Source organism: Myodes glareolus, chromosome 24 (genome assembly GCF_982192425.1).
Source record: "Myodes glareolus chromosome 24, mMyoGla1.1, whole genome shotgun sequence".
Lineage (NCBI taxonomy): Eukaryota > Metazoa > Chordata > Mammalia > Rodentia > Cricetidae > Myodes > Myodes glareolus.
This window is the reverse complement of record NC_142049.1, coordinates 11,108,289-11,124,693: the sequence shown is the minus strand read 5'-3', so window position 1 is coordinate 11,124,693 and position 16,405 is coordinate 11,108,289. Positions and strand designations below refer to the sequence as shown.

At 36.7% G+C, this 16,405-nt stretch overlaps 1 protein-coding gene across 5 annotated transcripts in view; it reads right to left on the bottom strand.

The window, feature by feature from the left end:
- Positions 1-16,405, bottom strand: part of Grm5 (glutamate metabotropic receptor 5) — a 427,251-nt gene that overhangs the window by 65,026 nt on the left and 345,820 nt on the right. For all 5 annotated transcript variants that reach the window (XM_048435228.3, XM_048435231.3, XM_048435229.3 and 2 more), the window contains 2 exons: positions 15,820-15,988; positions 12,368-12,494 (listed from right to left, as the gene is read on the bottom strand). In XM_048435228.3, coding sequence (XP_048291185.2) covers positions 12,368-12,494; positions 15,820-15,988 — 296 coding nt within the window. The remainder of the gene's footprint in view (positions 1-12,367; positions 12,495-15,819; positions 15,989-16,405) is intronic.

Here is a 16,405-nt window from a genome sequence, read left to right as displayed (position 1 = left end):
AATCAAGACACATTTTATCTTCTTGTGTCTTTTATTCACTTAGCTTCACATAAAAAATTTAACTCTTTCATAGTTCAGATGAATTTGAAATAGTTTACTATTGTGAACTATTTATAATAAAATTTAAGTACTTCATTTTGCCTATAACACATACAATGATTTCAATCTATTTTATATATACAAGGTTGTGTTGAATTTGTCTCCTTTACCTGGTTGCCAACACCTTATGTTAATTATAAGACTTGTCTCCTGTCCGTAAATGATGTCTTAGTATAATGTCAACCACTCCTAAGGTTGACATAGCAACTCAGAAATTAATATTTACCTGACAAGTATGCAATTATCATCTGGATAAGTGAAGCATTTCATTTTTCCCTTCGTTGAAAAAAACCAAAGTGTCATAGCTATTATGTAGTATTTCAGACAAAGGTCTGAATACTGTTTACTGCAGTTGGATTTTAGATGCAAGATGATATCCGGAAATAGCAAAACTAGATATGAAGGCCACAGGGTTTGTTGAAGTGTTTTATATTATAAACAGTCCCACTTTTATCTACTCATTTTATAGATATTTTATCATTGATTAATATCACTTGAAAAAATTCACTGGATCTGGATAATTCATTTCTTGTGTTAATAAAGAGTGAAGCAGTAAACTGAAATGTTCTTCTCTCTCTGTGTGTGTGTGTGCATGTATTATGATGTATATGATTATAGTGCATGCATTTGTAAATGCAGGTGTACCCACACTTATACGTAAGTATATGGAGCCCAGAAGAAGATTTAAAGTGTGTTCCTCCACATCTCTCTGCTTTATTCTCATGAGACAAGTTCTATCACTGAGCTGAGCAGCTGAATCTTGCTTGGCCTTTTAATTAGGTAGTTAGGCTGGCTGGTCAATCATTTTCTAAATTCATTTGCCTTTGTCTACATCCTCACTGTGGGAGTTACACACACAGTGAAGTTATTCCTAGTTTCTTAAGTTTGTCCTGGATATTTTAATTCAGGTTCTCATACTTACAAGGCAAGTGTTCCTACCCAATGAGTCACATCCTTAGTCTAACAAATACCATCTATTTATGCAATTTGGATCCATTCTTCCCATGAAGTCTGTTAATTGCAACACTTTAAAATATTAAACAACCTCCAAGATCCCAGATCCTGTTCGGGAATGGCACAATACCTCATGGATTTAAACATTATTTTAGCACGAAACAAAACATACTATAATGCTGGCAAAAGACTTTGGGGCTAGGGTAGCTTGACACAACTCTGAGGAACTGAGGTCAAACTTCAGGCCTCATACTGCAGAAAGAGAGAATCAATTCCCACAATCTGTCCTCTAACCTCCACATGAGGACTATTTCCTGCCAAAATACGAATGCATGTATAAATGAATACTACTAAAACAGAAGGCCCCAAATATAATTTTAATCTCTACCTAAAATGTCAGGGATGGTCTTATTAGTAACTACTCCAGTCAGAAGGAGGGTTTATTTTCTTCATGTCTGAATGAAAGCTGGAGAGAATTGACGCTGGTTTTGAGTGTCAGGAAATTCCAGATCCTAGTCGAGAAGTTATATGAAGATTTCATAATAAATAAGTCAGGAAAGTATCATTGCCTCTAGTTCACAGGAGGTGAGTGAGTGGGCCTATATAACTGAATAAGATATATTGACATGCTGGAACTGAGATCATAACCTTGATGTTAGTCATTTATTTACTTATTTACTTGTTTTAAATCAATTCAGGAAGGCAATCTTATTATCTAATCCTCAGAAGGCTGTTCTGAGGCTACTCAACATCTGTAATGTTGAAAAAACATTATGTGATGAAAAAAACATCACAATAAATTGAGAATGTCTACACTGTGAAAAACAGGAGTTGTGGTGGCGACATACTTGATGGTTGTCACGTTGGCATCAACTCACGTTCCTTTTAAGGGTTCTCGTTGTTCCAAGCTCTTCAGTAGAGTCTCACTATGGTGTGTGTATCCCAAGAATGTCTGGCCACAGTGGGGTAGTAAATCTTTATTCTTTTGTCCCTAAAATTTTCTAGCATAGAACATCCCCAACACACTTGTGACGCATTCCTCATCTTGCGACAGAGTAGCTTCATGGTCATTCATCACTGAAGAATTTTGATGTGGGATTCCCCTCTGTATGCTGTGAATACCATTGGTTAATAAAGAAGCTGTTTTGGGCCTGTGATAGGGTAGAACAGAACTAGGTGGGGAAAACTAAATTTAATGCTGGGAGAAAGAAGGCGGAGACGGAGAGAAACCATGTAGCCTCGCCGGAGACAGACACTAGAACTTTACCTAGTAAGCCACAGCCTTGTGCCCACACACAGATTAGTGGAGATGGGTTAAATTAAGATATGAATGAGCCAGAAATATACTTAGGGTATTGGCCAAACAGTATTGTAAATAATATAGTTTCTGTGTGGTTATTTTGTGGTCTGCTCAGCCGAGAACAAACAAGTGGCTTCCTACAACAGAATTTCACACCCATCATAATTTATTGCACACCTTTTGTTTTAGATTCCTTTAAGAAAACCCTTTTGCAGATCTGACAATTCAAAGTTAGTTTTGTTGATGTTTTTTATTGTCGTATTTTATAGGGAGATTTGAACGGTTACACTAAGAATTTTTTTATTGGTAAAACCTGAGTAATAGTGTAGCAGCGTTGCAGAATACTGATGGGAAGGCTTATCCCAGGTCACGTTTTCAGGGAGCATTTCTGAGAACTGTGACTTTGGGTCGCACTGCTGTAGAAGGATGAGTGGAAAGACACTGCTCGTGGATGGAAATAATAAGTGCAGCTAAGACACTCCTCTCCCTCTCCATTTTCCCCTTAATTCTCATCACAGATAGCTCTTCACTGTTCTTCCATCTTCAGTCCTCATCTGTGGATCCTCTCACAGACTGGTTTCTCCCTAAGGCTCAGTGTCACGTTCCTTCCAAGAGATCATAGCTCTCTCTGGCCTGTGTCAATGTTTGCTGAACCGTGTCATAGGTGGGCTGAGCAGTATAAGTACAGAAACAATTTCTTTGTAATTTCATTGTGGGTAGTGCCAAGGACAGTGCCTTGCCTAGAACTGACAACTGAATAGGTAGGTGGTTGACCTACCAGAGAAGGGATCAAGTTAGAAATAAGAGATGTGTTTTACAGTTTCAGCTTGAAAGCAAGACTTCTGAGTTACAGGAGCATTTTACTCTTCTTGTTTGCGTCTAGACACAGAAAGTGCATACAATAAGGCTTTTCTTTAGCTATCATGAACATTTGAATCTGTGGAAACCGTTACAGAAATACTCACGGATAAATACGATGACCCAGAAAAGACAAGTGAAACAACTTCACAGACCTGAATCTATACAATGCTTTGAGCTATTTTAACATTTCATTAAAAACACACATCAAAGACTTCACTTTAAAGCAGTCCCTGAATTTGACACATATCATAGTAGCTGTAAGAAGGCTTTACTGCTAAGTTTTATTTATGTTTTCTAAATAAAAAAAAAAACTTGATGGTGATCAAGTTACCTCTCCTGTGTTTGCAGACATTTTTGAGAAGCAGTTTTTTCCAGCTGGTTCTCCTTACTGGTGTTCAAAAGGTTTTCTGACTTGCTTTCTAGGCCACTGACTTCCTTCTACCCACATACCCTAGATTTTCTTCCTGTTTGAGACATGCTGGGGTTTTCCTGAGCCTCAGCTCATGTTACTTTTCTTCAGGCTGTTTGTAAAATCATACGCATGTTCTTACATAAATGTTTCCTCCCGCTTTTGGCCCCAAGACTACTGACTTCTAATTTTTAAGTAATACAATCTTATAAGAACTTCCCAAGTGAGCTACTGCATGATTTAACTAACTAATATATTTGGGTTTTTATTACAGAAAGAAAATATGGGATCAACTCCCCAACACACATAAGAAAGATGCACGTGGGAAAAGATTAATTCTTTTTCCTCACCACTAAATGATGGAAAATCATTCATGCCATGCAACTGGAGCCTTCCACTCGGTTCTGAATTCAATACGCATGAACTCCACTTAAAATAGTGGGTCCGCACTGTGGGTTTATAAAGGAAGTCATTTGTTTCTTTAGAAGACTCTCCAAATACTCAGCTTTGTTATTACAGTGCCAGGCACTGGGCTGAGTGCTTTATGGGTATTAATATGTTTGATAAAACATTATTATGAGGTATGGGGCATTTTTTTTAAACATCAATTTTTGTTAAGGAGATAGAGATAGGATAAGAAATGCAGAGTGCTTGAAAGGAACTCCATGGAAAGAGTAGAAGGAATGTAACCAAAACAGGCAGACTGTGGAGACAGTCAGAGGGTTCCCGCTACAGCACAGACATAGTCACCAGAGAATTAGTCTGTCTCAGGGAATCACTGCCCAGATGCTCGATGAGGGCTTTCAGAAGAAAGATGCTAATTCCTGCCTGCCTGCAGTCCAAGGGCTGTTGTGAGAGCTGTGCAGAACAATATGTGGCTTCAGCAATGGAAGAATAATTATGCAACAAGGAAAAGGGAGAAAGGAGAGGTGAGCACGTAAAACAAAAGTGACTCGGTGTCTGCTAAATGCCCTGTGTTTTATTACGCTCTCTGTGCTCTACCGGGGGGAAAGACAGGCTGTTATATCTTCCTGGCCTCTTCACATAGAAGTATCTTTAAGAAAATGGTATTATATTATCTTCAGTTGTCAGTACAAGGAAGCGTAATATTCTGTTCATTTTTTTATCCCACTGACTGCAGTCCTTAACAGACATGGTGATAGAAAGCATTTACCCCTTCCACATCACTCATATAATACGCTAAGAATTGATGAAACCTTCCCCAAGTAGGTTAAATAATGTAGAATTAAGCACTCACTTCCAATGTTTTATGTTCTTTGGGAGAGTTGTGATAATTTACTTTGGCTAAGCTAGTGATCAGTGAAACCACATTGTTTTCTCTAGTTTGAACACATCAGAGCAGTTTGACCACAGTGCCATTGTTCTGTAGAAACCACAGATTGATCACCACGAAGAACACTGTGGGCATTTCTCATTCTCATTGCTGTGTTTCTGACAAGATGCAAATTTATTGATGTTTTTCTCTAGGATCAGTTCCAGGAAGTTCCATGGAGAATGGGGCTTTCACCACATTTTCCTCCTCGAGTAACTGATATTTTAGAGGTGTACATGGACCTTAGTTTATCAATTGATAAACGTTGAGACATTGGAAGAGTCAGAAGACATTTTACAACTTTTACTCAAGAGAGTTGTGGCCTCTAATTAAAGCAAAACAACATGGTTTCTTATTAACAATAAGGGAAACAGTCTTATCGAGCTAATTGTTGGGAAAGAGCCAGGGTCTCCTGCACTCCTAAATCATTCATCTATCTTCAGTTATTGTTTTCAAAATTTTAGTAGAAGAATAATGACACTTAATATGAAATATTAATATCAAAACAGGTTTTAAGCTATCTGTATCATATTTTGTACCTCCTCTGATCTAGTAATTACTATTTTCACCTAGTGGAAAGGCAAACTGATAATCAAAGATGAAGGACATGGGTATTTATTTGTTTGATGTTACATTTGTGGAGGGGATTGAAACATGGCTGTCACTGACTCCCAAAGTCTATTGATTTGAATTCTGTGTTCTTGGAACTTAATAAAGATGAATTATTGGAGGCATATCTTGAATGTCGTTGAAACCTGCTGATAAAAGTTTTATTCTGTGTTTGACATAAATTTGAATTTCTTAGTTTGTTTTGGTAGGTGTGTATGTATCAAACTTTTAAAGGGAGTCCTACGTAGTGCTAGGGGCCTGGGGAATTCTATTGTTAAATAATATCTTTTACAGATATTTAGTGCTATGGTGCTTGTTTTATTTAGGAAAAGGTGACTTCCATCTTGAAGGCTTGTATAAAAATGTGACTGCGAACTTGTGATGTTCTTGATTCTAAAGAATTATGTTTAGTTTTACAGTATATGTTCAGGTGTATACCTATTTTTTAGATGTGACATGGTTTTTTTTGCCTGAAATTGTTTTTGAAGGAACACTGGCCCCATGGAGCTTGTGTTTCTGGCAGGCCTTGTCCTTCTCTCTAACTTCCTCTGTCTTGCTAAAAGCAGATTACCTTCCTAAAGCTGCCACTAAGGACTGCTCCCTTATTTGGCCACTTCCTCCTCCTGAGGCTGACTACCAAAGTCCTGGAATCAAAAGCCCTCTTTGGTTCACCTAATGAACATGCCCAATTAAAATTAAGCACCTCATCCTAACACAGGTTTTTCCCCCTTTATCTCTGTAATCACCATTTGCCTATGTGCCTGTCTCCTCTCTGTCCAGAGTCAGCCCTTTTGTCCCTCCAGGACAAATATCTCTGCCCCCTTTCTCTTGTCTCCTTTCCATTCTCCCTGGGCCCCTATCCCTTTTACTACCACATCCTAGCCCATTTCAATACTCACCTCCCATTTCAACACAGACCTCCCCCTTTTCTCCTCTGAAGAATAACCCCTGCAAGGTCATTTGCTAAGGTTTTTTGCCTGAGTCAGCAAGCAGCTGCTTTAACTTGTCTTCCCTGCTTAATGCAGGCTCTCTCTGTAAAATAGAAGTTTGGGTGTGGTTTGTGCCTAGAGTCCCCTCTCTGTGGGAGGCCCCTTCAGCTTTTCCAGCTTAATTTCTCCTTGTGAGTCTTCAACAAGGGAAGGTTAGTCACCTGTCATTTAGGGTCATAGAATCCAGCACTGCATGAAAAACATTAGTTTGTAAACTGAATGAATGACAGAGCAGCCAGACGCTTGGCGGCATGTGGTCCTGCTTAGACTGCCACAGAGACTAGAAGTCAGCAGCTAGACAGCACCGGTCTAAAATGCTGTTCAATGGTTAGTGCAAATGTTGTTATAGATACAGATAAACACTCCTGTCTAAATTCACACAAAATTCTCAGAAACGCAGAATATTTATAAATGGCAAGGATTCCCCATTTCTGTGTCTAAATTTAATTACGAAAACCAAATAGCCTACTTTAATCACATTCAGAGTGAAAAATACCAGAATATCCTGGATATAATTAATATTGTGACAAATCTGAATCTAAATTCTTTTTTCATTATGATTTCCTGGAAATGTGGGACTGAAAAAAGACGCTGGAGCAGAAGGGGAGTAACATAGCATAGCACCCTGGGATTGATTTTCCTTGAGCTTTGTAGTACTAAATAATGTCTATAATTTTCCCGAATCTTAGATATCTCAGCTGCAAAATATAGTATCTATGTCGTAGGATTGAAACAGAAAATACTTAAGATATAGCTGTTAGCAATGCTAGACAATCTCATATGCTTTGATTAAGTTAGTTTACACTTTCAGAGGCATAAAAGGAGAAACATGTATTAAACAAATATTTGCAAAGTGTAACTCAGGTTTCTGGAGTTCAGAGACCCGCCACCGCTCACAGTCCTGGGAGCTCTTCCGCCTCTTCCACCAGATCCCTTCTGGACTCTTTGTTTCATTCCACTAACTTTTACTCCTTAGGTGAAAATTCTGTTTCCAAACTCTCAAGCAATTCAATCACTCAAGGAACCAGAAGACTTGTTAGCGAATGTCCCTCTTGATACACACCACCTTCCTTCCATTTCCACCTCTCTGCAGGCACCTGAGATGCTGTTTCTTTGTGAGGGAGAAGCAGGAAGCCAATCTAGCTTCCTGTCACAGGCTTCCCACTGCTTCCTGCATAAAAGCCAGGTTGATTTTACGTTGGACTTTCAATGGGTTTATTGGAGGGTGCCAGCCCTTGACACACCAACAGGAAACAAGTTTGCAGTGTTGGTAGGGAAATTAAAGATGAGACTCTTGCTACTTGCAAGTTAACTTAAATTCTTTAGCAGAACACACACACACACACACACACACATACACACACACACACACACGGAAGCTTTTACAGTGGCAAGAAATAGTAAAGCATGACACAGTTTCTGGCAAAGAGAAGCTGTAGAAAATTCTGACTGCGGCACCCAGATTGTCACCTTTTGATGCTTTTTCTTCCCATCTCAAAGTAGACTGTTATTGCACTGACTTTTTTTCTTATTAGAGAACAAATTACACAATTTTAACAATGTTAATTCTCAATCAAATTTCTTCATTGATTTTTATACCTGCTACATTACTTTAGCCCATACACCAATAGATTACCATTGATTGCTGTGAAACCTGTTACGGCAGTTTTCTTAGCACTTATATTTCACTCATTTATTTTTAAATTTATTTCTCAACATTATGTAAGAAAATGCTGTGGAATGTTTTCAAATAAAAAAATCAAATGTGTAGAGTAGGAACACCAAAGAATCTAGATTTGAAAAATATTAACGTCTTGCCATGTTAATCTCAAATGATATCCAGTCCCATGGAGGCACATTACAAATGCTATTGAACCTTTTCTATAATTCCTATGTTACTCTTTCTAGATGATATCATCATATCATCCTTCCATTTCATGCTTAAAATTAATATCCATTGTCCATTATCACATTATCACGATGTAAATAATATTTATAATGTGGTCCCCCAGGATTGTGTTTCTTTTCTTATTTGATTTTTGGATATTCCTAGAGATAATGGCCTTGTTAAAAACAATTTTCTTGGAGAGAAGGGCAGAGTGTTTTGCCTAGTGAGTTTACAGAAATGTTTTAGCACTTAGAATGTTGCCTGGGATAGGGTTCATGACATAATATACCCCCAATACAGTACCTTGACATACTGAATTTGAGTAATAGCATGGACAACAAAGGACTTCTTGCCCTTTCCTTATCATCTCCGCTGAAGCAGGTGATATAAGAAGTGGAAGGACCTTTCCCACGGTCATACCTGTGGGACTAGAACATCCTCCTCTGCCTAGAAAAAGGGTACAGAGAGAAAGTGGAACAAGCAAGCCTGGCTACACTTAGCCATGACTTCCCTACCACAGTTTACTGTAATTCTTCTTTATTTGTATTTGTATTTATTTATTTAATTAATTAAACCCAGGTACATAACCACTCAGTTTCAACTATTCTCTCAGGACTAAATTGCTTTGTGGAGATTTTTATGTCACTCCAAAGTTAGTATTAGATTGGTATGGTAGCATAGACCTGTACTGTCTTGATGTCCAGCTCCTCATGAAACCTAAGCAAGGGAATTAGGTGAGACCAGGACTTGGAAACCAATCTGGGTAGTGCAGAGAGTTCTATCTTAAAGAGAATAAAAACCAAGCAAAACTAAGGCTCAAAAGGTACATCTTCTGTTGAATAACTATAATGCTTTTCTGTTATTAATCTTTCTTTTGACACAGAGGTTTCATCAAATGTCCATGGTCGACAGAAGGGAAAGATATTTCCCTTCCCTTTATCTAGGTCAGAGATGGCACTAGATATGCTCTTATTGAGTGGATTACTAGATGACTGAATAAGTAAATGGTTTTAATCTTACTTACTATGATTTAGAGAACACTAAAAGCCTTGGTATTTGCTTAGCTGTCCTGACTCTCTTCTCCACACTGTTTTTTCTTGGTCCTGGCATTATAGCATCACAAATACACTTTATTTTTCATGTAGGAAGCTACTCTCTTTGCTTTGATTCACATATACATGCACTTTATTGAAGGAGGGATTTTTAGCTGCAACTGTTGGCTATTATATTGATCTGGATTTCCACATTGCTCTGTTCATCTCTGATATTAACATCTAACTATTTATTATATCTGTCAACATTTAGAATGTCAATATCTATAGAGCAGGGATCTTTTTATACTTCTCACTGCTGGTACTATTAGGTAAAGAATAATTATTTGCTGTTCTCAATGAGGATACACACACACACACACACACACACACACACACACACACACATTTATGTTGGTAGCCAGAAACAAAAACTTTAATTTTTCCCATTTGAAAGTCTCTTCAAGTTCTATACTGTCTACATGATAAAACGTAAAATCCTTAGTCAAAGAGCCTGTTCCTGGGCTGTTCCAAAATGTATAACACTTTTGATTTATATAATGCTCCATCATTTTACAACAGGTGGTGTGGGAAGTCCTTCTGTCTATGTGTTGCTTTTATTACTTAATGAATAAAGAAGCTGCTTTCATCCAATGGCTTTACAGAATATAGCTAGGCTGGAAAAGATATATAGATAAAGAAGGCAGAGTCAGGAGACGCCATGTAGCCGCTGGAGGAGAAAGATGCAAACTGCCAGTTGAAACCTTGCCTACTTGATTTTTACTCATTATCTCTCCCCAAACTGTCTGCTTGATTTTTACCTTTCATCTATCCCAAATTACTCAACCTCACAGCAACAAGAATGCTATATAAGAACACAACATTTACCATTCTGCTGCATCCACTGAAATTCTTGCAATGGCTCTCACTCCTGACAATTCAATACTGAAATCGTAAGCATAGTCTCCTAGCAGGCATTGGATCTTGCTTTGTATTTTTCTGAAATCTGACAATATTCTGACATCTTTTACCTTCCTATGTGCGTTGCCTTCTAGGTCAGGAATGACTTCTTCCTGCCACTTGCTAGAAACTAGTATTTATCACATAAGTAATTTTTCTAGAAAAATATTTTGTGATCACAACTTTAAGTTACTTATTCTCTAATATTTCTCTAATATTTTCATTTTATCTGCTATTCTTTTGCCTATTTTGCATTATTTGTCAGTGTGTGCGTGCGCAATGGAGAACTGTATTCATGGAAAAAGGACTAACCATGCAATACTGAGTTACAAGAGTTTGAAAATTCAGCATTAATATAATTTGAAATTAGAAAAAATAATGAATCAATGGAAAGAAAACATCACCAAATACTGCACCATACCAAACTAACAGAAAGCTAATTATAATATGTTTTTCTTGTAGGCAATTTTAATTTTGTGTGTGTGTGTGTGTGTATACCTATTATAATTCATCTACTCAAAAAAATACATTTTGTTTTAATGCGCAGCGCTGAGTCAACTCTGGAATGCCTACGAACATCAGAAGGCTTGCCTAATGATTAAAAACAGGACTCAATGCTACCACTAGGCACTTGGATGTTTTATTAAATCTTTTTAGGAAAGAGAAATCGTCTGTATAAATATCACTCACTAATAAAGAGTCTTAGTGTGAGCAAGCCTCAAAGGGCTCCTGATCACAGCATTTTTCTAATCAGGGCTTTGATGTAAGCTGGTACAATGGCCATGGGTAATCATTTATTCAATGAGGGAGGGACTTAAAAATGATGATCTTATGACCTATCTTCTAGGAATTCTGTGCTAAAACCCCTCTTAATACTGGAGCCACTAGACTTATCCCAGGTGGTTGCTCTTTCGGGATGGCTTTTTCAGCCTTCCTTTAATTATACTAAGATATGGAAGACCGTTTTCAAGCAAATATACAGTACATTTTGAACATATTCTATCTCTATTCTTACTACCCCCTTTGTTCCTCCTCCCCTTCTCATTGGTCCTATATCTTTCCCTACACAGTGCTGCTTTTATGTTCATGATTTTATGCATATATGATTTTATGTTTCTATAAAGTCTAAGACCCACAAATGAGAATGTATGTGCAACCTTTGTCTTTATATTTGATTCAGTTTGTTTGATATAGTTATCTTTACATACATTCATTGTATTAATCGTGTTTGTATATTTTTCCTTTCACACTAAACTATGAGCTTCTTTAAGACAGAAAGATAATATTAATTTCTGTGACTTTGTTTCATTTTTAGGCAAATATGCACATTGAGTATATTGATGATAGGTTGGCAATAGGGTTGTGGGGACTTGGACTTCAGTTTACTTTTGGAAATATTGAAAATGAATGTAGAGTATGGATTGAACACTATGGCATACAGGAGTAGGTTTTGAAATAAAGATCATAAATTCAACCAAATTCAAATAAATAAACAAGGGCAGGCCTATCTTGGCCTTTGCCTGCATTGCTTAAAAACAACAATGTTTACTGAGAAACTTAGGGGTTCAAAAAGGAAAAAAAAAGAAAGAAAAAGATACAATTTTTTAGCTACTAAAAAAAAACCCTTTTGTTCTTGGATTTGTGTTGTATGTTCATCTCTTAATAGGAAGTTCATGGTCTACTTAGGAACATGGAAGATGTTCTGAGAATTGGCTAAGTGTGCCCAGTAGACAACCAAGAGTTCTGTTTGGGACTCAGGATGGAAATCAGGCAGAACAGCCTTGCTTTGGGAAGGCTTCTGTTTCCAAGGGAAGTCTTTGAACCCTAGACTATGTTCAATGAAAGCTCTGTGGAGGCATGCCCCTTTCCTCTTCACGACCGCATGACTTCTGGGCTGGTTTCGGAGGAATGTGCAGACACTGTGACATAAGTACCTGTCAGGTCATCGGTGGGCCAGGACCCCAGCTGGCACGCCTTGCAGGTGTACTCATCAAACACGTACTCATTCTCTTTACAGGGCGTGCATGTCCAACAACAGCTTACTTCTCCCTTCCGGATCACCTGAGGGGAAGATTTGAAAATATGATTAATGGTGCTGCATAGAAACTAAACCAGATTCTTCTTGTTCAAGCGTTTTCATTTTTATAGAGTTTCCTTCAGACAAATGATTAGTGATTCATAAAATGTAAGGCACTAAAATATGACCTATTTTTATTAGTCACATATATATGCACACACACACACATACATATATATATTTAAGAAAGGAGAATTTCATTTTCAGGGTAATCTGAAGTACTCTTAGATAATTGTTAGATTATGTAACATAAGTAGTTTTATTTAAAATAATGAGACATTCTTTTTAGACCTTTACAGGGTTGGCAAATTTAAGACACTGAGTTTTTCACCCTTGAAATATGCTGACAGCCTGTGGCTCATTTTTCATTCATTATGAATGTCAATATTTTGCCTATATAAATGCATTCATTTTTCCAAGAATAATTCCCATGTAAGCCTCCTTGAATCATGACAACTTGATATATGTTCTTTAATCATTCAAAACCAATTTGGTTTAGGCTTTTTGCGTGTTCTGTTTTGATTCCCATCCTCACTGATGACAAGACACAGTGGCAATGGTCTTTCCTAGCAGCTCTGGCTGTGAACAGACTGGAAGGAAAGGTGTTTTCACTGTTCCTGAAAGGACGCCAAGCCTCCATGGAAAATCAAGTTCATAAATCTCGGGACAATGCCAGGAGGCGTTACTATGGTGGAAGGTGATCCATTACTGCTTTAAGAGATACTAAGAAAATGATATCAAATGTTAACAGCATAGAGAGGAAATAAGATCTACAGAGAAAACAATTTGAAAATGAGTAACCAAGCAAATACATAACCAATGTTAAGACTATGGTGACAGGGAACCAAGCTCTACCATTGTATTAGTACCATCCCATGCAACATGGTAGAGAAGCAGGCCAAGAAATAGCTGTTAAACTATTTCCTGTTGTGAGGAGGCTGCTTGTTGTTTTCCGACTGCTTAGCCCTGAAATAATCACACAGAAACTTTATTAATTAAATCACTGCTTGGCCCATTAGATCTAGCTTCTTATTGGCTAACTCTTACATATTAATTTAACCCATCTCCTTTAATCTGTGTATTGCCACATGACTATGACTTACCTGCTAAAGTTCTGGCGTCTATTTCCGACAGGGTTACATGGCTTCTCCCTGACTCTGCCTTCCTTCTCTCAGAATTCAGTTTAGTTTTCGCTGCCTAGCTAAGTTCTGCCTTGCTATATGTCCAAAACAGTTTCTTTATTAACCAATGAAAATCCCACGTAAGTTTCTATGTCTTAAAATTATATTTATTTTGTTGTTCTTGTTTATCTTATGTCTAGCCTTAGTTTCCATAATCTTTAGTGCTCCTGCTGAGTACCTAAAGATCAATGTTAAAATATTTCTGTTTGCAATAAGATCTCAAAAACGTAAGTTAGAGTGAATGTAGGGTTGATTGAAAAGATTAAAGGAAATTTAAGTATTCTGCATGCCTGAGATGGCAATGCTTTCTTGATAAGGAATTAAACTATTTCAATATCATTTTCTTCCCCCAATATATTATGTTTCAATAACCAACTTTCCCTGTTTTCTTAATTATGTTTTTATTTCATCTTCGTTGATGTTTTTTATTTCCTGGATTGAAAACTAGTAATCTCAGAGCAAATTGTTTTTATCTGCTTTACTCCACATACTCTATTACTGTATTTTGTCCATTTGGTTGCCTTCTCTCCCAGAAGATCCAGAGGAAGCGATAATTTTCCATCTTCATCTCTGTTCCTCTTTCTTCCTCTTCCCTAGCCTGTCTTGTGTTGTCCACCATGTTGACTGACAGCATTTCTCCACTGTCTCCCTCTCTCTCAGAACTGGCTCTCCCCAACCTCTTCCCCCTTTATATCCAAAGTCTTATTTTTGGTGTCCACTATTATTATTACTTTTTTTGAACTTTCAGGTTGAGCATTTTGAATCTACTCAAACAGTGTCAATTTAAGCTTTAATTAGTTTATTCTTAAATCCAGATCATTGGCCTTATATATCTGATTTCTTTTTACTTCTTTTCTAGATCAATTTTCCTTTCCTTGTTATATCAAAAATCAACAAATCTTGAAACCAACCCATCTACTTTCCTTTCAAACCACTTCTCTTTTTGGTGTGTGTGTGTGTGTGTGTGTGTGTGTGTGTATGTTCATGAACATACCAGAAATTACAAGAGTCTGTTCTTACTTCCATAATGTGTGTCCTGTAATTAGGAGTTCTCCTAAGTAACTTATTTGATGAGCTGTATCTTAGGTATTCATTTTTCTTTCATTTATGACAATGGTACTCTTTGTTGCTAGGACTTGGAATTGCAGTTGATTTTCTCATATTTTGCTTTTCTTTCCTGACCCAATTTTTAATCAGCATCCGGTACTGAGTGATTGTAGCTCTGCAAAGCTTTTATCCAATTTCATTTCTGCTTCCATTTTGACTCTTATTGTTCATTTCCCTGTCACCACAGTCAGCATCCTGTATTTTAACTCTTATTTCCTGTTTCATCTTCCGTAAATCTACTTACAGGGGCCAATACGTGTCAACATTTTAGTCACTATTAACTATTATTTTTGCCATAAAATGTAGGTATAATATTGAAGACAGTTCATAAAAATTGCCTTTATCTGTCATTTTAATGTTTTATTTCCTAATAACTACTTATAGCAATCATTTATGGACTCTCAGCTATTCAACGTCATTCTAGTGTCCTATCTGTTACCTTGTCTATTGCTGGTTCCCATATATTTGTGATCTTTCCTTGAAATCATACCCAGTTTTATAGTCTGATACTTGAAATTATATTCATAAAAGCTTATATTCCTATGATTTTTTTCCTTTAAAGAAGCCATCACATTATCAAAATATTGCTTACCTTTCATGTATTTTTCCTCATTCATATTGAATCTACTGATGAAGACATTACATTTTCTCCCATGGATATTAATCAATTATTACATTGAGATTTTGATAGCTATTTGTTATACATGTTTTCCAGCTCTAAACTACTTATTCTTAAGAATCATTATCTTTAGAAACATTCATATGCAGAAAGGGTGAGTAGATCAAATACGACTTCTCAATTGAATTAATGAGCTCAGATTAGCTACCTAGACTCTTATGAGTTGAATGCTAGGCTTCCTAAAGAATTGATCAGAATAAAGTAAAAAAATAAACTCATTTTCTGACATTATGAGCTTACAATATAAAATATAAAACAAGTGACAAATAAATGAAGATATATACAATGAGAGTAAATACTGTTAAATTTGAAGCAATTAAAGGAATGTAGGTTGTATATTACCTTTATCTGGCCTTTCTCACATGGTTCGCTGCACACAGATCTGATGATATTATTTTTCTTGGACCATACTTCATCATCATCCATTTTTAATTCTCCATTGTCCCAACTTCCAACATTGATGTAATCAAAATAATCTTTTCCCATTTCCTTGAAATTCATTATTTCATACCTTAGAAACAAAATATAAGAATTATTTAGCTAAGGCCATAGATACTCATATATGCAAAGGCAATAGTTTAATTCTCCCAATACATCTATTGTTGTGCAAATCATACTGAAATTTTATGTAACAATATGTTTAGAGTAACAAAATTCTTTCTACTTCATTTTCATCTTGGAGGTCTATTTTTAAAGTCATGCTTATACCTGAAAAACAAAATCCTATGTGAGAAAGTGACTGGAACTCAGGAAGGATGAAAGACAGTTTTGAAAGAACTTCAGGAATTTTAAACATGAACTTTTGTTGGTTTACAAGGAAAAAAGGAAAAAAAATCAGGGAGTTGTTTAACTTTGTTCAAGCGACCTGCTGAAAAGTTTCCTTATTCACTGTGAAATTTATTTAATCTTTGAACTCATTTTTGAATGT